The sequence below is a fragment of the Eschscholzia californica genome, unplaced genomic scaffold (genome assembly GCF_041429995.1).
Source record: "Eschscholzia californica isolate CP2 unplaced genomic scaffold, dmEscCali1.0.p SCAF_4, whole genome shotgun sequence".
In the NCBI taxonomy this organism is placed as follows: domain Eukaryota; kingdom Viridiplantae; phylum Streptophyta; class Magnoliopsida; order Ranunculales; family Papaveraceae; genus Eschscholzia; species Eschscholzia californica.
This window is the reverse complement of record NW_028238461.1, coordinates 52009144-52030401: the sequence shown is the minus strand read 5'-3', so window position 1 is coordinate 52030401 and position 21258 is coordinate 52009144. Positions and strand designations below refer to the sequence as shown.

The window sequence follows — 21258 nt, the reverse complement described above, 5'->3', positions numbered from 1 at the left end:
CTAGAAATAAAAGTGTAAAATTCATTACTATTGCAAGTTACTGAAACAACGGGTCAGCTTCACTTTGTGGGCTGTTTGTTTAGGGAAAGTTCCCACTATGGACATCCTGAGAAAAAGGGGCCAGTGTACTCCCAATAGATGCCCTCTCTAGGATGAAGAATCGGTGTCCCATTTGTTTGTTCATTGCGAGTCAACCGACAAAGTTCGGCAGTACTTTATTTCGAGTCTGATGTTAGCTTGGTCTACCCCAGCTCAGGTCCCAAATCTGTTGCTGGCTTGGCAAGGTATGAAACTGAAAAAGCTAATCATAAACTTAATTCCTAAAGCCATCATTTGGGCCATTTGGAAGGCCAGGAATGAGGTCATCTTCCGCGACAATATCGTTCAGCAGAGCATGTTATCTTCTCTGCGAAGTGCTTCCTGTTCCATTGGAGTAGATGCATTCCGGGAGTTAAGAGTTATTCTTTTGTGGATACGATCAAGAATTGGGATGCTTTTATCTTCTTCTTGTAATGTTTTTTCGCTTTCTTAACCCCTAGGGGTTTGTAAATTCGTGTTCCTTTTCTTAATTCAATCAAACTATTCCAAAAAAAAATTTGCAAGTTACTGAAATAGCAATTCATCGTCATCTCTCCGTGGGTTTGATTTATCATAGGCTGATGGTCCTCAAAAATTATCTTCCACAGATGACTGTCAATGTGCGCACTGTTCTAGTAGGATTCAAGAAGGCCATTATGAATTTTTTGATACTTCCATTAGAATTTGGTTCCAGTTGCATTAAGTTGTGCAGCAGGACTTGTCTACCCTTGTTGCAGCAGGAAATGTCTGGTTCTTAATCTGTTGTCATGTTTTTATTTTTCATTGACGGATAATTGTTTGACCTCATGTCCTTAGTTAGATACATGCTAAATCTGTTCTTTCTTTTCACTTTTTGCAGTTCCAAATGAATGTTAGTGAGCTCAATCCTGTGCACATTTTTGAGTTTTAACTCATAAGTTCTGAGCAGAATACTGACTTGGTTGACTCAAGCAAATCTGGTAAGCATTACATGAAGTTTTCTATCATCATTGATTTCTCAAAAGTTTCAGTTTAGGTTTTCATCAGAATGTCGTAAGAAGACGCTTAGGAAACAATTACTTTTTTGACCTAGACTCTAGAGATATGAGAGAGAAATGAACTGAACTCTGCAGTCGAGGACCCATCTTCTGAAACAGTGCCACGAATGGCGATACTTAGTTTTTCTGCTCGCTCCCTTACCTCATGCCCATCCTCAGAGGCCATCAACTTCCTGACTGCACTTTCAATCACCGGCGATGAGGTAACAATGTGTCTCTCTTCCCACTGTCTTGCAACAAAACCAACCTTTAGCACTTGGGTCACAAGTAATGTGTTCATAGGTTGGTCTGAGTGCATTGGCCAAGCTGCTATAGGTACCCCCAAGCTCAGACTCTCCATACAAGAGTTCCATCCACAGTGGCTCAAGAATCCCCCAGTAGATCCGTGGGCCAGGATTTGAAGCTGTGGTGCCCAGTCGCGGACTACCATCCCGATTTCCTCCACGTTCTCTTCATAACCTTCCGGTAGTTCTATTCTCCTAACTTCATCTTCATCTGCATAAACATCTCCACGGTCAGCATCCCTTAGCGACCAAATAAACCTTTGCTCTGAATGTTGGAGTCCAAGCGCGATCTCTTGAATTTGTTCGTCTGATATTGATGTAATAGTCCCAAAAGAAACATAAAGAACTGAATTCGCAGGTTGTTTGTCTAACCACTCCAAGCATCTATGACGGGATACAGCGAGTGTTGTTTCTCGGACAGAAGCGGAGTTGAAATCGAACGCCAAAGGGTTCAACGGGCCAAAAGCCCATTGTCTCTTGTTTTCACCAATAAAGAGATTTTGAGCTAACATATCAATGAACTGACCTTCTATGGGGTGGCAGGTATTAAACAGATCACCAACATCAAATTCAGTCAAGTGTCTTTGTTTCGAAATGAACTTGAGGAAGTCATTACTTATACACCCATCAATAGAAAGATTAATCAAATCCTCACTTAGATTTTTAAAACCAGATAATGAAGGTTTTCCAAGATGACTCCACTTGAAAAGAAGAACAGCAAAGGCTGAACAACTTTGGAAACTATAGGCTTCTCCATTTGGAATTGAAGTTGCTTCTTTAGCAGCAAAACACATGACAGAGTCATGAACAACAACAACCCGTCGTGTCGTGCAAGAGAGAGAAAGTAGAAGTTCGGCTAAAGGTTCACGAAAGCTCAAAACAGCTTCAAAAGTAGGATGAAGGTGAGTCGGCCATTTATTTGGCGCATTTGGATCTGGAGGAGGTGTTGCGAATCTTGGCAGAGGAAAATCATGGAAATGAATATTAGAGACAGACGAAAGTTCCCAACCGTGAACTCGTTCCTTCGCTTGACGATTATGTGTGGCTGACCCGACGAAATAAACCGGTATCCGATGTCTCGATACAAGTCTAGAGAAGTGAAGTAACTGGTTGAGGTGACCTTGAGCTGGCAGAGGAACCACCACCATTACCACTGGTGGCTCCTCCTCTTTCTCCAAATCATTCTGATCCATCAAAACTGAAAGAAGAGTTTGTGGTTTGAGTTTTGAGTGATGTGTTCCTGAATTTATAGGCTCTTTGAGGTTTAGGGGGTTCATATAATAGTGGGATTTAAGATTTAGAAATGCCAACAAAATGCAGACCTAAAGGTTAATTTGGGGATATAGTTTAGCAGATGAATTATGAATATAGCCCAAGACAAAAGTATTTATTCTTCTACAATTTGTCTATTTCTGCATCACTATTATGGTGAGACATATGTGCTGTTAATCTTCTTTTATTTCCTGCTGTCTGCCATTGAAATGCTCGAAATTTCTTTTTTTCGAACATTTATCCTAATTGGTATAAGAGTTATTATCAGCTGAAGAAAGTGATAGTTTCATTTATTAAACTTGTTTCTACTGGCAGAAAGGGTAAGCTTACCATGCAGTAGTATGTAATGATGTGTCTTACTCAACTAAAATAGTAATCGAAGATTAATTGCGCTCCAAAATTTAATTTGACACAATTGTGCATCGATCATATTTCAGATTCGGATCCAAACTCTATGTACTTTTGTTATCAGATGGTTCATTTTTTTTTTCATCTTTTTCGTGAACTTCTCAAAGAGATAGTAATGCGGAGCGAGTGTTTGACTCGTCGGACTTGCATTGAACTTTTCAAACATCTTGGTAAATATAAACTCTTGAACTTGATAGGAAGTTAGAGCTCTTTTCAAAAATGTAATTGGATCATGGGAGTGGCTGAGATGAAAGAACCTGAAGACAGGTACCTAAGATTTCTTGAGAACAATAAACTACCAAAAAAAATACCCTCAATATATTACTCCATATAATTACAGGTCCCTAGATATTTTGGCCCAACGTTAAAGCCTTAAAACTCTTGCTATTATGTCCTTAACATCATAACATCCGCCCTACTTGGGGGAATTCACGTGTTAATTTACGCTGGGATTGCTTATAAAATTATGATTGTGCGATATCTCAAAGAGTTCAGTTGTTCATCTTTTCTGCAAACATCTCAAAGAGATAGTAACTCTACTACATCTGGGCGGGGGCTGCAACTAGTGTTACTGTACTGACTGGTTCGAACAGCGTGGCTAGACATAAAAGTTTAAAATTAATTACTATTGCAAATTACCGAAATAGCAATTCATCGTCATCTCTCGGAGGGTTTGTCCCTTGATTTAGCATAGGCTGATGTTCCTAAAAAATTTATCTCCCAAAGATGACTGCCAATGTTGGCACTGTTCTAGTAGGATTTGAGAAGGCCATTATGAATTTTTTGATACTTCCATTAGAATGTGGTTTCAGTTGCATTAAGTTGTGCAGAAGGACTTGTCTGCCCTTGTTGCAGCAGGAAATGTCTGGTTCTTAATCTGTTGTCAGGTTTTTATTTTTCGTTGACGGATAATTTTTGACCTCATGTCCTTAGTTTGGTACGTGCTAAATCTGTTTTTTCTTTTCACTTTTTGCAGTTCCAAATGAATGTTAGTGAGCTCAATCCTGTGCACATTTTTGGGGTTGAACTCACAAGTTCTGAGCAGAATGCTGACTTTTTGCTCGAGTCAACGTTAGTTGACTCGAGCAAATCTGGTAAGCATCACATGAAGTTTTCTATCATCATTGATTTCTCAAAAGTTTGGGTTTAGGTTTTCATCAGAATGGCGTAATAAGACGGTTAGGAAACAATTACTTTTATGTTGACCTAGACTCTAGAGATATGAGAGAGAAATGAATTGAACTGTGCAGTTGAGGACCCATCTTCTAAAACAGTGGCACGAATGGAGATACCTAGTTCTTCTGCTTGCTTCCTTACCTCATGCCCATCCTCAGAGGCCATCAACTTCCTGACTGCACTTTCAATCACCGGCGATGAGGTAACAATGTGTCTCTCTTCCCACTGTCTTGCAACAAAACCAACCTTTAGCACTTGGGTCACAAGTAATGTGTTCATAGGTTGGTCTGAGTGCATTGGCCAAGCTGCTATAGGTACCCCCAAGCTCAGACTCTCCATACAAGAGTTCCATCCACAGTGGCTCAAGAATCCCCCAGTAGATCCGTGGGCCAGGATTTGAAGCTGTGGTGCCCAGTCCCAGACTACCTTCCCGATTTCCTTCACGTTCTCTTCATAACCTTCCGGTAGTTCTATTCTCCTAACTTCATCTTCATCTGCATAAACATCTCCACGGTCAGCGTCCCTTAGCAACCAAATAAACCTTTGCTCTGAATGTTGGAGTCCAAGCGCGATCTCTTGAATTTGTTCGTCTGATATTGATGTCATAGTCCCAAAAGAAACATAAAGAACTGAATTCGCAGGTTGTTTGTCTAACCACTCCAAGCATCTATGACGGGATACAGCGAGTGTTGTTTCTCGGACAGAAGCGGAGTTGAAATCGAACGCCAAAGGATTCAACGGGCCAAAAGCCCATTGTCTCTTGTTTTCACCAATAAAGAGATTTTGAGCTAACATATCAATGAACTGACCTTCTATGGGGTGGCAGGTATTAAACAGATCACCAATATCAAACTCAGACAAGTGTCTTTGTTCCGAAATGAACTTGAGAAAGTCATTACTTATACATCCATCAGTAGAAAGATTAATCAAATCCTCACTTAGATTTTCAAAACCAGGTAATGAAGGTTTTCCAAGATGACTCCACTTGAAAAGTAGGACAGCAAAGGCTGAACAACTTTGGAAACTATAGGCTTCTCCATTTGGAATTGAAGTTGCTTCTTTAGCAGCAAAACACATGACAGAGTCATGAACAACAACGACTCGTCGTGTCGTGCTAGAAAGTGAAAGTAGAAGTTTGGCTAAAGGTTCACGAAAGCTCAAGACAGCTTCGAAAGTAGGTTGAAGGTGAGTCGGCCATTTATTTGTTGCGTTTGGATCTGGAGGAGGTGTTGCGAATCTTGGCAGAGGAAAGTCATGGAAATGAATATTAGAGACGGACGAAGGTTCCCAACCGTGAACTCGTTCCTTCGCTTGACGATTATGTGTGGCTGACCCAACGAAATGAATCGGTATCCGACGTTTCGATACAAGTCTAGAGAAGTGAAGTAACTGGTTGAGGTGACCCTGAGCTGGTAGAGGAACCACCACCATTACCACTGGTGGTGCCTCATCTTGCTTCGAATCATTTTCATCCATCAACACTAAATCAAGATAAATGGACTAAGAGCTTGGGTTTTGAGTTTTGAATAATGTGTTCCTTGAATTTATAGGCTCTTTGAGGCTTAGTGGTTTATATGATAGTGGGATTTAAGATTTAGAAATGCCAACAAAATGCTGACCTCATGTTATTTAATTTGGGGGATAAGGTTTAGCAGATGAATTTTGACTACACCTCAAGACATGTGTGTGGGTTTCTTCTACAATTTGTCAATCTTTGTCTATTTCTGCATCACTATTATGGTGAGACATATGGGCTCTTAATCTTCTTATATTTCCTGATGCCAGCCATTGAATTTTCTTGTTTTCGAACATTTATTCTTATTGTTATAAGAGTTATTATCAGCTGAAGAAAGTTGTTTTCTACTGGCAGAAAGGGTAACCTTTCGACGTAGTAGTACGTATTGATGTGTCTTACTCAACTAAAATAGTGATCTTTCAACAAAAAAAAAACTAAATAGTAATATGAGATAAATTGGGGTTCGAAATTTTTTTTGACACAATTGTGCCTCTGTCATATTATCAGACGGTTCATTATTTTCATCTTTTGCGTGAACATCTCAAAGAGATAGTAATGCAGAGGGAGAGTTTGACTCGTCGGACTTGCATTGAACTTTTCAAACATCTTGGCTACTATCTTGAACTTGATAGGAAGTTGAGCTCTTTTTAAAAATGTAATTGGATCATGGGAGTGGGTGAGATGAAAAAACCTAAAGACAGATATCAAAGATTTCTTGAGAACAGTAAACTACAAAAAAAAAAAAAAAAAAAAAAAATCCCTCAGCCATATAATTACAGGTTCCTAGAATATTTTGGCCCAATGTTAAAAGCCTTAAAACTCTTGCTATTATGTCCTTAACATCATAACATTCGCCCTACTTGTTGGGGGGAATTTACATGTTAATTTACGCCCGCCTTGCTTATAAAATTATATTTGTGCAATGTCGATGTGTTTTTCTGTTTGGTGCTTGTGTTCGAAATTCAATGCATGTATTTCGATCGTTATATTTTAGAAATTGATTATGATAGTCGTTTACAATGACATTGATACATCAAATAAGATGTGATAAACACGATAACCCCTAAATTACGAATTTTGATGGTCCGATTTCATGGACCTAAGTGTCCCACAAGACAGTAGACTGTCGTTTTTGAAAAATAAGAATATTTTTACGGGGTGTAAAATTGCAAAAAGAAGATGTAAAATTTTGGAGATTTTCGGGGAAATAAAACATTTCTTCTTCTTCAATTCCGGCAACCACCAACACTTATTTGTTCTTCCTCTTCTCACCCTCTCTTTGCTTTCTTCCTCCCTCTCTCATTGTCTTCTCACTCTCTCTGGCTTTCTCGCCTTCTTACAATCCATCCCTCTATCACGTTCTTTCTCTAACTATCTTTCTCACTATCCATTTCCCTCTCTCACTGTCTATCCCTCTTCTCTCTCACAAGCTATATCTCTATCTCTCTTTCTCCCAATCTATATATCTATCTCTCTCACAGTGTTTATCTATATCTCTCTCGCAGTCTCTCTCTCTCTCTTGCATTACGTAGTTCCGGCGAATGAAAACATTTCCTTCACCGAAAGCAGACCTTGGGTAGGGTTTCGCCAAACCATACTCCACGGTTTCGCGGTTGGACGACCACGAAACATTTCGCGGTTGGACGACCACGAAACATTTCGTGGTCGTCCACTAAGAGTTTCGTGGTCGGTCAGCCACGAAGTCTACGAGAGACTTAGTGAGACAAAAAGAGAGGGAGAACACAGTGAGCAGGAGGGAGAGAGACACGGTGATAGTCAGAGAGACGCGGTGGGAGAGAGAAATAACGATAGAGAAGGGAATACGGTGAGATAAATAGAGAGACAAAAAGCGAGAGAGAGGTAAATGATGACGTTGGTGGCCGGATTTGGTGGTCGAAAAAGTAGAGATGAGAGAAAAAAATTGAAAAAAAAGAAGTAGAGTCGCTGGCAACAACAGTTTACCGCCGATCTTCGCCGGAATGGAGAAGAAATGGTGAACAAATTCTTTTTCCCATAACAGTTGGAAAATATACTGGTCAATTTAAGTTGACTAGTTTTTGATAAAGTTTTGCACCCCAAATTTTTTTCTTATTTTCCCGAAGCTTCGATCCTACTTACTACACCAAATAGTGATTCACTTGACAAGTAGTTTTATGTTATAGGATGACGCGGTTCATCCTTCTATGCTGCTAATGATATTATCCGCTTTGCCACGCTTGGACCTCACAGTTTTAAAATGCTTCACCACGGAAGGGTGGAAGGGTGTTTAACCTCTTAAGAGGAACACCACACTCCGTCTCGCCACCGATATGGATTGTTTTACAACACACTTTCACAAGACTACATTATAGTAGAGCGTATCGCGCTGATAGCATGTTACAGGATGATTCAGACCAACCTTCTAGACTGCTAGTCATATTGTCCGCTTTGGCAAATTTGACCTTCACGATTTTAGAAGACTTCACTGAAAAATAGAGTTTAACCTCTTAAAAAATCATCACACTTCGTCTTACGAGTGATGTAGGATTGCTTTATAACAATTTCTACTATCATTCCATGACATCTTTTTTTCATAAAATTTAATGAGATATATATACCCATAAAATTTAGATTTTTTACTTGAATAATGTTGGCATGATGTGCATCATGTGGCTTCTTGGGATTGGTGCCCCCCATTCACCATCTCACTCCATGAGGACCAAAGTTTACCTTCCAAGTCCCTAGTAAAAGGAGTCTTTCCTTTCTTCTTCTTTCTCCTCCTCCTCCTCTATTCTCTCTCTCCTCCTTCGTGCTCCCAATTCCCCTCTCTCTCTCTCTCATCAATTGTGTGAGCAGAGGGAGACCACTATCTTCCTCGACGCGTCTTGGAGTTCGAGACTTGGGAGGCAAAGTTTTTACTAGAAACCTCCCCCTACCCCCCTCTCTCTCTCTCTCATATTCTTCTTCTTCATCTTCAAACACAAAATTCAGATCGGGTTGTTCTTACTGAGGTTAGTGTTCAATTTTGTTTACATTTTTCATTTTGGGTTTGTTTTCTTCTTTCACTTGTTAGTTGATTAGAAATAGGGTGGGTTATAACCTAATATGATCCCCTAAACAAAAGAAAAAAGATGAACAGATCAGTAAAATGAGCACTACCCTTTTTAGATGACACAGTTTTACCTTATGAAAACACACTCAGAGCTCTGATTCTGGGTAAATGAAACCCTAGCTTTCACTTTTATCCCTTCATTTGTTACTTGACTTTACCTAGTTTACTGGCTTGTACTCTTTTTTTCTTTTAGTGATCAGCTCATCGAGCTTGCTCGTTCACCCCTTTCTGTAGTTGACTAATTTTCATGCTTAATTGCTTCACATTGATGATGAATTCCATGCTTTTATAATTTTCATTTTGTTGTGATCATGGGTTCTCTTGCTCATATGATGTTTGTTTACTTATACTTGTTTAGCAAATCTGTAATTTGAAACTTCTTGGGTTATTTTGCACAATGAGAAGCGTTTTCTTATTCGGAAATCTCTATAATAGGAAGAGAGAGTGTGAAGTCTTCTTGCCTTATATACTCTTTTCGACGTGATATGAAGTTGTGTTAAACAATTGAAATCAAGATGACCCTTCGTTAGGTGGTTTTCACTATGTCCAAAAATTTATACTAGTTTAATACTATTTGCAGTCTTCGACGAACTAAAGAAACTGATATTTGATAACTTTATGCTATGTATCCTCGAGAGTATGGATATAATAGCTGACCTACAGCTGAGTTGACCTTTAAAAGTTTTACTGTGCTAGGTTGAAGTGTAACGATTTAATTACGTTTTACAAACATAATTATGTGGTGTTGTAGAGAATCCCAATCAAATAATGGATGAAATTGATGTGCCTTTACCAGTCTCTCCTTTATTGGTGGTCTTCTTCTATCGCCGAAAATAGAGCATGTCATAATGATTTCACATACAATAGCCCCGTAGGTGATCTGTGATCTTTAAACTCTAAGACTTGATCCCTTAGACAAGTTATATGACTATAGACATCTGACTTTAAGATAATGATACTTTACAACTTACACATTTCCCTCCCGTGTGTATTTAAGATGAATTTTCGTGTCAGTGTATTATGCAATTTTGGTCCAGACAGAAATGGGAGCACATTTCAATTTTTTGAAAGTCTGCAGTTTTAGCTTCTAAATGTGGTTATCCTTAGGCATGATGATCTGCAACTCAATCTTCAAAAATTGCATGGTTATGTGATCCGGACCATTAATAGAAAATTTTGATCACTTTCATGGACAGTCAGATGATATATATATAATTGTTGATTTTGGACTTTAGTTTCTAGAAAATAAACTAAGTAAGTAGCATGGTGATTTGAGTCAGGTGATTTGAGACAGATGATTTTGGACTTTAGTTTCTAGAAAATAAACTAAGTAAGTAGCATGGTGATTTTGATCACTTTCATGGACAGTCAGATGATATGTATATGTAGTAAAGATTGACCCAGATTGCTCGATTGACAGGTAAGGCAATCTGGTAAGCTTTTTTCTTTATACTGATACAGCCATATCCATATGCAGTCCTTTGTGCCTTTACAAGCAAAAGTAGCTTTGTACTGATACAACCATATGCAGTCCTTTGTTGCTTTACAGGCAAAAGTATACACGCTTGAAAATTGAAGTGTTTCTTGTTATCATTTTACTTTTATGCTGAACTTTATCATGCTAATTATCTGCATGCGTCTTTCTAATGAGATTGTTCTTTTCTATAAAGTTGTATTGCCTCTTCTTTCGTACCTGATATAGCTATCTTGGGCAGGCTTGAGGAACTACTGTAAACATGGGGCGTCTCAAGCTGCAATCAGGAATCAACTCGATTGAAGAAGAGCCTGAAGACTGTGAATATGTACCAAATATTGGTGCTTTTGCGTGTATGTTGAATTCAGAAGTGGGGGCTGTTCTGGCTGTCATGAGGAGAAACGTGCGATGGGGAGGGCGGTATATGGCTGGTGATGACCAGCTGGAACATTCTTTGATTCAGTCTCTAAAAGCATTAAGAAGGCAAATTTTTTCATGGAAAAATCAATGGAATACCATCAATCCATCTCTATATCTTCAACCATTCTTGGATGTGGTTAGATCTGATGAAACTGGTGCACCCATCACTGGTGTTGCCTTATCATCTGTGTACAAAATCATGACAATGGATGTCATCGATCTAAATACTGTTAATGTTGAAGATGCGATGCATTCGGTTGTTGATGCTGTGACAAGTTGTCGATTTGAGGTGACTGATCCTGCTTCTGAGGAAGTTGTATTGATGAAAATACTTCAGGTTCTTTTAGCTTGTATGAAAAGCAAGGCAGCGATTGTATTGAGCAACCAACATGTCTGCACAATAGTAAACACATGTTTCCGAGTAGTACATCAAGCAGGAACTAAAGGTGAGTTACTGCAACGTATAGCACGACATACGATGCATGAACTTGTTAGGTGTATCTTTTCTCACTTGCCGGATATTGAGAGTAGGGACCAGTCATTGGCTAATGGAGACACGCCTTATAGCAACCAAGAGGTGCGGCTCCAATATACCCTTTCCTATTTGTCTATTTTTCCTACTGATATGATGATGGCTCACAACTCACTCCAAGCTGCACCTAATCACCAGCTTCTGTCGTGCTGGCTCTGAGTTTTCTTTTTGATTCTCTTCTCCTTTCTAATACAAACTATTTTCTCTCGATGCAGATGGGTATTGACAAGGACTATTCTTTTGGGTCTAGACAATTAGATAACGGCAATGGTGGTTCTGAGTATGATGGTCCGCCCTCTTCTGTTGGCTTGGGTTCAACTGCTTCCACAGGATCCATGCCAAGCATGATGGGTGGGAACACATTTGGGCATAACAGCAAAGAGGGTGGTCCGAATGATATTCATCTCATGACAGAGCCATATGGAGTCCCCTGCATGGTGGAAATATTTAATTTCTTGTGTTCCCTATTAAATATCATTGAGCACGGTGGGATGGGTGCGAGAGCAAATACTCTAGCATTTGATGAAGATGTTCCCCTTTTCGCTTTGGGTTTGATTAATTCAGCTATTGAACTGGGCGGATCCTCTCTCCGTCAACACCCTAAGTTGTTGGGATTGATACAAGATGAACTTTTCCGTAATCTCATGCAGTTTGGTTTGTCAATGAGTCCATTAATTCTTTCAATGGTATGTAGTATTGTTCTTAATCTCTATCACCATTTGCGCATGGAACTAAAACTACAACTTGAGGCTTTCTTCTCCTGTGTCATTCTGAGGCTTGCTCAAAGTAGACATGGTGCTACATATCAACAGCAGGAAGTTGCAATGGAAGCTCTTGTTGACTTCTGTAGACAAAAAAGTTTCATGGTGGAGATGTATGCCAACTTGGATTGTGATATTACATGCACTAATGTGTTCGAAGATCTCGCTAACTTGCTGTCAAAAAGTGCATTCCCAGTGAACTGTCCTTTATCGGGAATGCATATTCTTGCTCTAGATGGTCTGATAGCTGTGATTCAGGGAATGGCTGAGAGAATTGGCAATGGATCTCCAATCTCTGAGCAATCTCCTATAGACTTTGATGAATATACTCCATTTTGGACTGTGAAATGCGAGAACTATGCTGATCCTAGTCACTGGGTTCCATTTGTCCGTAGGAGGAAGTACATCAAGAGAAGGTTGATGATTGGTGCTGACCACTTTAACCGCGATCCAAAGAAAGGTCTCGAGTTTCTACAAGGAACTCATTTGTTGCCTGACAAACTCGACCCACAGAGCGTGGCTTGCTTTTTCAGGTACACTGCTGGTTTGGATAAAAATCTTGTTGGGGATTTTCTGGGGAATCATGATGAGTTTTGTGTTCAGGTGCTCCATGAATTTGCTTGGACATTTGATTTTCAAGATATGAATTTGGACACTGCATTGAGACTTTTTCTGGAAACCTTTAGACTGCCTGGAGAATCTCAGAAGATTCAGAGGGTACTTGAGGCATTCTCTGATCGATACTATGAGCAGTCACCACAAATCCTTGCAAACAAGGACGCAGCACTAGTATTGTCCTATTCATTGATAATGCTCAATACGGATCAGCATAATGTACAGGTTAAGAAGAAGATGACAGAAGATGATTTCATCCGAAACAACCGACATATCAATGGGGGTAATGATCTTCCCAGAGACTTCCTGGTTGAGTTGTATCACTCGATCTGCAAGAACGAACTTAGGACAACTCCAGAGCAAGGTGTTGGTTTTCCAGAGATGACACCAAGTCGTTGGGTGGATCTAATGCGTAAATCCAAGAAGACTTCTCCATTCATCATGAGTGACTCACGTGCCTTTCTTGATCATGATATGTTTGCTATCATGTCGGGTCCCACAATTGCTGCCATCTCAGTGGTATTTGATCATGCAGAGCAAGAAGATGTGTTCCAAACGTGTGTTGATGGATTCTTGGCTGTTGCAAAGATTTCTGCTTGTCATCATCTTGAAGATGTTTTAGATGACTTAGTTGTATCTCTCTGTAAGTTCACAACCCTTTTGAACCCATCTTCTGTTGAAGAACCTGTTCTAGTCTTCGGCGATGACACAAAAGCTAGAATGGCGACCATATCCGTTTTCACCATTGCGAACAAGTATGGTAATTATATTCGAACTGGTTGGAGAAATATTCTTGACTGCATTTTAAGATTGCACAAGCTCGGTCTACTCCCTGCTCGTGTTGCAAGTGATGTGGCTGAGGATTCAGACCTTTCAGCAGAATCTGGGCACGGCAAACCTGTTACTAGTTCTCTCTCTTCGTCTCAGATGCCTTCCATGGGTACTCCTCGTAGATCCTCTGGGTTAATGGGAAGGTTCAGCCAGCTCTTATCTTTAGATACCGAAGAGCCAAGATCACAACCCACAGAGCAACAACTAGCAGCTCATCAGCGGACTCTCCAAACAATTCAGAAGTGCCATATCGATAGCATATTCACGGAAAGTAAGTTCTTACAGGCAGATTCACTTTTACAGCTTGCACGAGCTCTAATTTGGGCAGCAGGACGGCCACAGAAGGGTAACACTTCCCCTGAGGATGAAGATACTGCCGTCTTCTGCTTGGAGTTGTTGATTGCTATAACCCTCAACAATCGGGATAGAATTGTTCTTCTCTGGCAGGGAGTATACGAGCACATATCCAACATTGTTCAATCAACCGTCATGCCTTGTGCCTTGGTGGAGAAGGCTGTTTTTGGACTGCTAAGGATATGTCAAAGGTTGCTTCCTTACAAAGAGAATCTGGCTGATGAGTTGTTGAGATCACTCCAACTGGTCTTGAAGCTCGATGCTCGGGTAGCTGATGCTTACTGTGAACATATTACGCAGGAAGTGATGCGCCTAGTCAAAGCAAACACAACTCACATCAAATCCCAAATGGGATGGCGGACAATCACTTCCCTGCTTTCGATTACTGCTCGACATCCAGAAGCTTCTGAATCAGGGTTCGAGGCACTAATGTTCATCATGTCCGATGGTGGGATCCATCTTTCACCCGCTAACTACGCTCTATGTGTGGATGCATCGAGACAGTTTGCCGAGTCTCGTGTTGGACACGCTGACCGGTCCATGCGTGCAGTAGATCTGATGGCAGGGTCCATCACATGTCTGGCCCGTTGGTCTAATGAGATAAAAGATGCTCCCGGGGACGATTCTGCCACAAAAGTATATCAGGATATAGGAGAGATGTGGCTGAGGCTAGTTCAGGGTTTGAGAAAAGTTTGTTTGGATCAAAGAGAAGAGGTTAGAAATCATGCTCTCTTGTCATTGCAAAAGTGCTTGACAGGAGTGGAAGAAGTTCGTATTCCTCATTCTTCTTGGTTGCAGTGTTTCGATCTGGTTATATTCACGGTTCTTGAAGCGTTGCTTGAGATTGCTCAGAGTCATCCTACCAAAGAGTTCAGGAACATGGAAGGAACTCTGTTACTAGCCATGAAGCTATTGACTAAGGTATTCTTACAGATGCTAAACGATTTGTCACAGTTAACCACATTTTGCAAACTGTGGCTTGGGGTTCTTAGCTGTATGGAAAAATATACTAAGGCGAAGATCAGAGGAAAGAAGAGTGAGAAACTCCAAGAATTAGTGCCCGAGCTTCTCAAGAACACATTGGTTGTTATGAAGACGAAAGGAATTTTGCAACAAAGAAGTGCCTTAGGTGGGGATAGCTTGTGGGAATTAACATGGCTACACGTAAATAACATTGCTCCATCTTTGCAATCCGAAGTTTTCCCAGACCAAGGACCGGAGCAGAAGGATGGTGGAACAGATGTTCAGACATAGATGGTAGAAACAGATTAATGATAGACAGACCATTCGAAAGTCCGAGACAAAAACCATTGTAAGTCCAAGAATGAGAAGAAAACACGATAATCCTGGTTAGAGCTTGTTTCCCTGATTGACTGGGTGATGATCTTCGAACGAGAACTAAAAGAAAATCGATAAAAAGGAAGAACAACAGCAAGTTTGAACAGGAAGCGGTTACTGGTTGGTTAGTAGGCAGTCACTCAACCACAGCTAAAACACCACATATATTCTTCATCTCTATGCCACTTGAATTTGTATCTTCTATCTTCTTTCTAAGATTGTTGTTTCTTTTTCTGGGTTGTTATGGGGTTCTTTTGATTTTCTTTATAGTGTTATGATGTTCTTGTAGAAAGAGAAAGTGTGTTCAGAGGTTTCAAATATTAGATCAGACTGAATGAGAACCTGGCTTTGTTTATCTGAATTGAGAAGAAACCCCATGATCAAATATTAGATCAGTCAAGATTTGGAGAAATAACCATTGAGCTAGCTAGCTACAAGAAGAAATTATTTCTTTCTTCAATCAGGTGATGGAAGCCATAGTGAGATAGACCAATGTCCAAAGGAATCAACTTATTGATCTTGTTGGTTGTGTTTATGTGGAAATGGGTAAGTATGGATTATTTTATTTTGGGTTTTGCGAGCTTACCCCCCTCATCACTAATTAGTAGTTGAGTTTTATAGTAATTGGTAATTGAGCTAAAAAGAAAAAAGAGTTTGTAATTTTTGGCAAAAGCCTGTTTGCCATGGGATAAAAAATTATCAATTAAATAATATATAAACAAAATCAATCTTTGCTAATCATATTACCGACCAAATCAACAATACAGTAAGGTGGAATAACTATCATATTGAAGGATAATTATTCTTGGTAGTCACATTTATTTCACGTACGACAAACACAACCTTCTTGTCTTTATCAAAAATAGTAAATCAAAAGGGTAAGATCAATTACCTATTGTAATGTCTGAGCCTCACCTTCACCTCCTCTTACCTCTGTGATCTCTCTTTCTCCGACCAGAATCCTTTTGCCTAAGAAGGGGAATCAATTTGTTCCCCTTGAGCAAACTTTGTGTTCACGAACAAAACATTGTTTTTTTTCAGAAATAGATCAATCCATGTCGTCTGAGAAGGGGATCAACTCTCATTTTTCGACGAACAAATTCTGTCAGAGAAAACTATTTCCATCGTGGAAACAGAAAAAAGAAAACAAAGAGATAGAAAAGAAAGACAATGTAGTGATGCCCCGAGGTAATGGTTAAGATAAAAATTAGGATTGAGACTCAAAATTAGGTTTACCCCCCCCCCCCCCCCCCCCCCCATATCAAATTAGATTGACCCAGAGTCTTCATGTCCCAAAGAGAAAAGGATTCCCCTAAAAACCACCTACTTCAAAAAAAAAAACCTTGTTTTTTCCTCTTGAAATTGCTATACAACCCCAACCGTACATGAACATAAACTCAATTAGGGTGCTGTTTGTTTTTTATTTATGTCTGAATCTGAATTGACTGAATCTGAATTGGCTTAACTGAATTGGCTGAATCTGAATTGAATGAATTTAGATGTTTGTTTTGTACATCTGAATTATAAAGTCTGAAAAAACTAAAATTACATGTATACCCTTGATTAATATAAAAAATTCATTTATTTTTGTCTTTTAACCTGTCGGGCCAATAGAAATAAAAGAACTAAAACCCTAAGAACTCTAAAAACCTAGGGTTATATTCTCTTTCAACATCAAAACCAGAAAACTCAGATTTCTTTGCCGCAAGCGTCGCCGGATCTCTTTGTCGCAAGCGTCGCCGGATTTCTCTCTCTCTCTCTCTCTATCTCTCTAACTGAAGTTGCACAAAATGGGTGTTGACCCTCGTTATTTCTCTCTCTCGATCTATCTCTTTGTCTCTTGATTCACTTTTTTGTACTAAAGAGACATATATCTGTTAGATTTGGGTGTGAAATTGATGATGATAAAGTAAAAGGGATCTGAAATTAGAGATGATGATTCACATTGGTGATTCGGACAAGAGAATGAGATCACGAATAAAGAGTAAGGAATAATAATCTGCCATGGATCTTATGAAAGAGATTAAACAAAGATATTCATCCTGACTCTTCTAGGGTTTCTAGATGAAGAAAACAAAGAAGAAGACGACGACGAAGAGAGAGAGCTCGAATCTGTATCAGGAGGAGAGAGAAAATGAGAAAGAAACGGTGGTGAATCTGTATCAGGTGGTTCTGCCTGTGGTAGTGGTGGTGGTGGTTCTGCCTGTGGTGGTGGTGATTCTGCCTGTGGTGGTGATGGTGGTTTACTGGTTTTGGTGATGGGGAGACATTTTTCTAAAAGTACAGGGGCATAAATGTCATTTGTTAGATTTCAGAAATTGGCCCCATATTTCAGACTTGTTTTGAAGTCTGAAATATTTGGGCTCTTTTTCAGCCAATTCAGACTTTGGCCCAATTCAGATAAATTTTCAGAAATTCTTAAATTAAAAAACAAACATCTGAAATCTGAATTGGAACAATTGGGTTCCAATTCAGATTTCAGATCTGAAAATATTAAAAAACAAACAGCACCTAGATCTAACGCCCAATAATACTCGCGGGTTATGAGTTTCTTTTTGTTGACGGTACACATTGAACGGATCTTGTTTACTAGAGTGAGACGGATTTAACAAAGAAGCGTCTCAATTGTGGAGTGTCTTTTCGTATATAAAGAAAGAAAAAAGACAACTTTCCCTTCACTTTCTTCTTCTTCTTCATACTCTCTCGCAGTTGCAGAATTATATATCTCTTACCTACCAAGCCACCAAAGATCACAGAGACTAGAGAGAGAAAGTTGCAGAAGTAGTAGTTCGATTCTCAAATCAATGGCAGCGTGTTCAAGTATGTTGAAGCTGAACGCATCCTCGTCTCAGTGGATCGGCAAACAATCTTTCAATCAACCAAAATCCCACCTTCATGGGAATGGATCTTCTTCTCTTGGTGGTTTCCGTCGTGTTTCTTTCTCTATTCGCGCTGGTTCTTACACCGATGAGCTCGTTCAAACCGCTGTATGTTCTTCTTTTTCTTTCTTTCCATCCTCGTTGAGATCCGTCTTCTCTTCATGCAAATCTAATATAAGGATCTCTCTTGATTGAATATTATTGTTTTGATGATCTGATCTGATTTATCTGTTCTGATTTTGTCCGGTGATCGAGTTTTTTCCGCTTTATATGTCGTATAAATAAATAAAGTTATCAACTTTGAAGCTTATTGGCTCTACTTGTGCTCTGATTTGTTCAGATTTGACCTAGAGTAGTCTCTTCTTGATTAACTGGATAGCGTTTTTTGTTCCCATGCTTGAAAGTTTGATTCGTCGTTATCCGAAACTTAATTTATTATTTGAATCCTTAGTTGCAGCAACTAGTAATTGATTAAGTTAGAGCTCAACTCCCTGATTTCTTGTTGATTTTGATCATATTTCTTAGGGTTATACACTTCCCCATTGATGATGAAATTGATATGGTGACTTCTTTAGATATACAGAGCAAACTAGACGATGAAAGAGAATTTATGGTTGTATCTGTCATCTAGTTGGTTTGCCCATGGATCTAATAGACAATCTCTTCCTCTTTTGTTTAGAAAACTGTGGCTTCTCCTGGACGCGGTATTCTTGCTATTGACGAGTCGGGTGCCACTTGCGGGAAGAGACTTGCATCGATCGGTTTGGACAATACAGAAACCAACCGACAAGCTTATAGACAGCTTTTACTGACCACACCTGGTCTAGGTGAGTATATTTCTGGTGCCATTCTCTTTGAAGAAACCCTTTACCAGTCAACCGTTGATGGGAAGAAGTTTGTCGATGTCTTGCGTGAAGCCAAAATCATGCCTGGTATCAAAGTTGATAAGGTAACTAACATAGCCTAAATGTATTGTTTGCGTTTGGTGGTACTTGTTAATGGTGAACTGATTTTCCTTTTGCTTCCCTCCGAAGGGTTTGGTTCCTCTACCAGGATCAAACAACGAATCCTGGTGCCAAGGATTAGATGGATTGGATTCACGATGTGCTGAATACTACAAGCAAGGAGCTCGTTTTGCAAAATGGTTAGTCTCACCGTTGAGTTTGTGCTTCTAATGCTTAAACGTTTTCTACATGTTAATGGTCTCTTAGAAACTATAACTTGAACGTATCTGTATATTACTACTCTATTTCACATGTGTCAGACTTTTGCCAAGCCAATAAAAAATAGATACTTTGGGATTTCTATTTATAATTATTTTGTTTCGACTGCTATTTTCACATATCTAAATTTTGAACTTTGCCTAAATGATTTATCTTGTTCACTTTCAAGCAAGTCGCATTTATATATGTTTTTGGTCGGCTATTAATCTTCTTGCAGGAGGACAGTAGTCAGCATTCCATGTGGTCCTTCCGCTCTGGCTGTTAAAGAAGCTGCATGGGGGCTTGCACGTTACGCTGCCATTGCTCAGGTATGCTACATTCAAATGCTTGCCTTTGATTAAGTTGTTTTTCTACTTGATTGTAGAAACACTTTAAATTTTATACAGAAGTTCACATATGAATTACCATTTTGATGGTTTAGGTATGATTGAATCAAGATTGTAGTGAATAATTTGAGTTCTTTTTAATGATGCAGGATAATGGTCTTGTGCCAATAGTTGAACCTGAGATTCTTCTCGATGGGGATCACCCAATAGAGAGGACCCTTGAGGTAGCCGAGCAAGTGTGGGCAGAGGTATTCTTCTACTTGGCACAAAACAATGTTGTATTTGAAGGCATACTACTTAAGCCCAGTATGGTAACCCCAGGAGCTGAGCACAAGAACAAAGCCAGCCCAGAAACCATAGCCAAGAACACTCTGACAATGCTCAAGAGAAGAGTGCCTCCTTCAGTTCCTGGAATCATGTTCCTCTCTGGAGGACAGTCCGAAGCCGAAGCAACTCTAAACCTGAACGCAATGAACCAGAGCCCAAACCCATGGCACGTATCCTTCTCATATGCACGAGCCCTACAAAACTCAGTGCTTAAGACATGGCAGGGAAAGCCAGAGAATGTTGAAGCAGCCCAGACGTCTCTCCTAATTCGGGCCAAAGCCAATTCCCTTGCTCAGCTTGGTAGGTACTCCGCTGAGGGCGAAAACGAAGAGGCTAAGAAAGGAATGTTTGTCAAGGGTTACACTTATTAAGCTCGTAAAGGTGTTCCTTCTCGTACCAAAAAACATCAATCTATTACAATGGCTTTCTATTTATATGTACTACATTTTGGTTTTTGGGTGTCACCCCAGTTGGGATTTTCGGCTTTTTGAAAATAATAACAATAACCAGCTGCAACCAAGTGCAGCTTAGGGAAGAGCCTGGTTTACTGCCATGAGGAAGATCAAAACTAGGGTTTATTTTCTTGTTCCTTTTTCATTTTCTGAGAATTTATCCTTTTGTTTATTATGCCATTATGAATGTCTTTTGAACCAAGATTATTTTGCATTTGATATTTGTAGCTTCAATATAAGTTCTGCATCTGGTATAGAGCTGGTATAAGTCTTTATGTGTTCTTTTTTTGCGGATCTGAAACTAACCCAAAATCTCAATTGACTTATTTTTTGACTTGTGATTGAATGTGAATGATTGGTGGCCTGATTTTAGATCTATTTGAATTAGATGATTTGGATTTAGATACTGATTTTTATTTGAATTCTCTTTGAAGTTCAAGACCAAAACTTGTAACCCAAAGTCTCCCAAGAAAAGAACTGCAGCCCCATCGCAGGTCAGGATTTAGTGAGAAAATGTACAACCCTATCTATCTAAATCTTGTCCCGACACATAACATATACTATCTCTCTAAATCTTGTCCCGACACATCACATATACTATCTCTCTAAATTATATCGGCTTAGAGAGTGGCCTAGCAAAAGACATTTCCCCTTGTTAAGAGGGTAGTAAGAAAAACTTGGCCTTGTTAAAACTAGCTATTGCTAAAAAATACGCCAACTAGCTCTACTGATTGAACGTGCCAAGAAACAACAATTTCATTTCTGAAACAAAAAGAGGACACTAGAAATGACTGAGTCAGAGATCAATCAGACTTGCCATAATCTGGATCTATGAACCATGATACAGATATAGGCAGAACCAAA

At 39.5% G+C, this 21258-nt stretch overlaps 4 protein-coding genes across 4 annotated transcripts; 2 read left to right on the top strand and 2 right to left on the bottom strand.

Annotated features, from left to right (window-relative positions):
• Positions 1 to 982: 982 nt before the first annotated feature.
• On the bottom strand, positions 983 to 4080 carry LOC147545925 (zeatin O-glucosyltransferase-like). Its single transcript, XM_086635979.1, has one exon. It carries the CDS (start codon positions 2674 to 2676, stop codon positions 1147 to 1149), a length of 1530 nt encoding a protein of 509 aa, XP_086492105.1. The 5' UTR covers positions 2677 to 4080; the 3' UTR covers positions 983 to 1146.
• Positions 4081 to 4171: 91 nt separating this feature from the next.
• LOC147545924 (zeatin O-glucosyltransferase-like) lies at positions 4172 to 5851 on the bottom strand. The gene has a single exon (XM_086635978.1). The coding sequence runs from the start codon at positions 5729 to 5731 to the stop codon at positions 4286 to 4288; it is 1446 nt and encodes a 481-aa protein (XP_086492104.1). The 5' UTR covers positions 5732 to 5851; the 3' UTR covers positions 4172 to 4285.
• A 2464-nt stretch (positions 5852 to 8315) lies between these two features.
• GN (sec7 domain-containing protein) lies at positions 8316 to 15572 on the top strand. The gene is made up of 3 exons (XM_086634151.1): positions 8316 to 8761; positions 10578 to 11333; positions 11504 to 15572. The coding sequence occupies exons 2-3, from the start codon at positions 10599 to 10601 to the stop codon at positions 15101 to 15103; spliced, it is 4335 nt and encodes a 1444-aa protein (XP_086490277.1). The 5' UTR covers positions 8316 to 8761; positions 10578 to 10598; the 3' UTR covers positions 15104 to 15572.
• A 2130-nt stretch (positions 15573 to 17702) lies between these two features.
• Positions 17703 to 20596, top strand: LOC147545922 (fructose-bisphosphate aldolase 3, chloroplastic-like). Its single transcript, XM_086673661.1, has 5 exons — positions 17703 to 18174; positions 18746 to 19015; positions 19101 to 19210; positions 19507 to 19597; positions 19765 to 20596. The coding sequence occupies exons 1-5, from the start codon at positions 17992 to 17994 to the stop codon at positions 20311 to 20313; spliced, it is 1203 nt and encodes a 400-aa protein (XP_086529787.1). The 5' UTR covers positions 17703 to 17991; the 3' UTR covers positions 20314 to 20596.
• Positions 20597 to 21258: the final 662 nt, after the last annotated feature.

Excerpts from the sequence above, each read along its gene's own strand:
- LOC147545925 (XM_086635979.1), bottom strand. The coding sequence starts at position 2,676 with ATGAACCCCCTAAACCTCAAAGAGCCTATAAATTCAGGAACACATCAC.
- LOC147545924 (XM_086635978.1), bottom strand. The coding sequence starts at position 5,731 with ATGGATGAAAATGATTCGAAGCAAGATGAGGCACCACCAGTGGTAATG.
- GN (XM_086634151.1), top strand. The coding sequence starts at position 10,599 with ATGGGGCGTCTCAAGCTGCAATCAGGAATCAACTCGATTGAAGAAGAG. Across the intron at positions 11,334-11,503 it reads CGCCTTATAGCAACCAAGAG|ATGGGTATTGACAAGGACTA; the intron begins GTGCGGCTCCAA and ends CTCTCGATGCAG.
- LOC147545922 (XM_086673661.1), top strand. The coding sequence starts at position 17,992 with ATGGCAGCGTGTTCAAGTATGTTGAAGCTGAACGCATCCTCGTCTCAG. Across the intron at positions 18,175-18,745 it reads ATGAGCTCGTTCAAACCGCT|AAAACTGTGGCTTCTCCTGG; the intron begins GTATGTTCTTCT and ends TCTTTTGTTTAG. Across the intron at positions 19,211-19,506 it reads GGAGCTCGTTTTGCAAAATG|GAGGACAGTAGTCAGCATTC; the intron begins GTTAGTCTCACC and ends ATCTTCTTGCAG.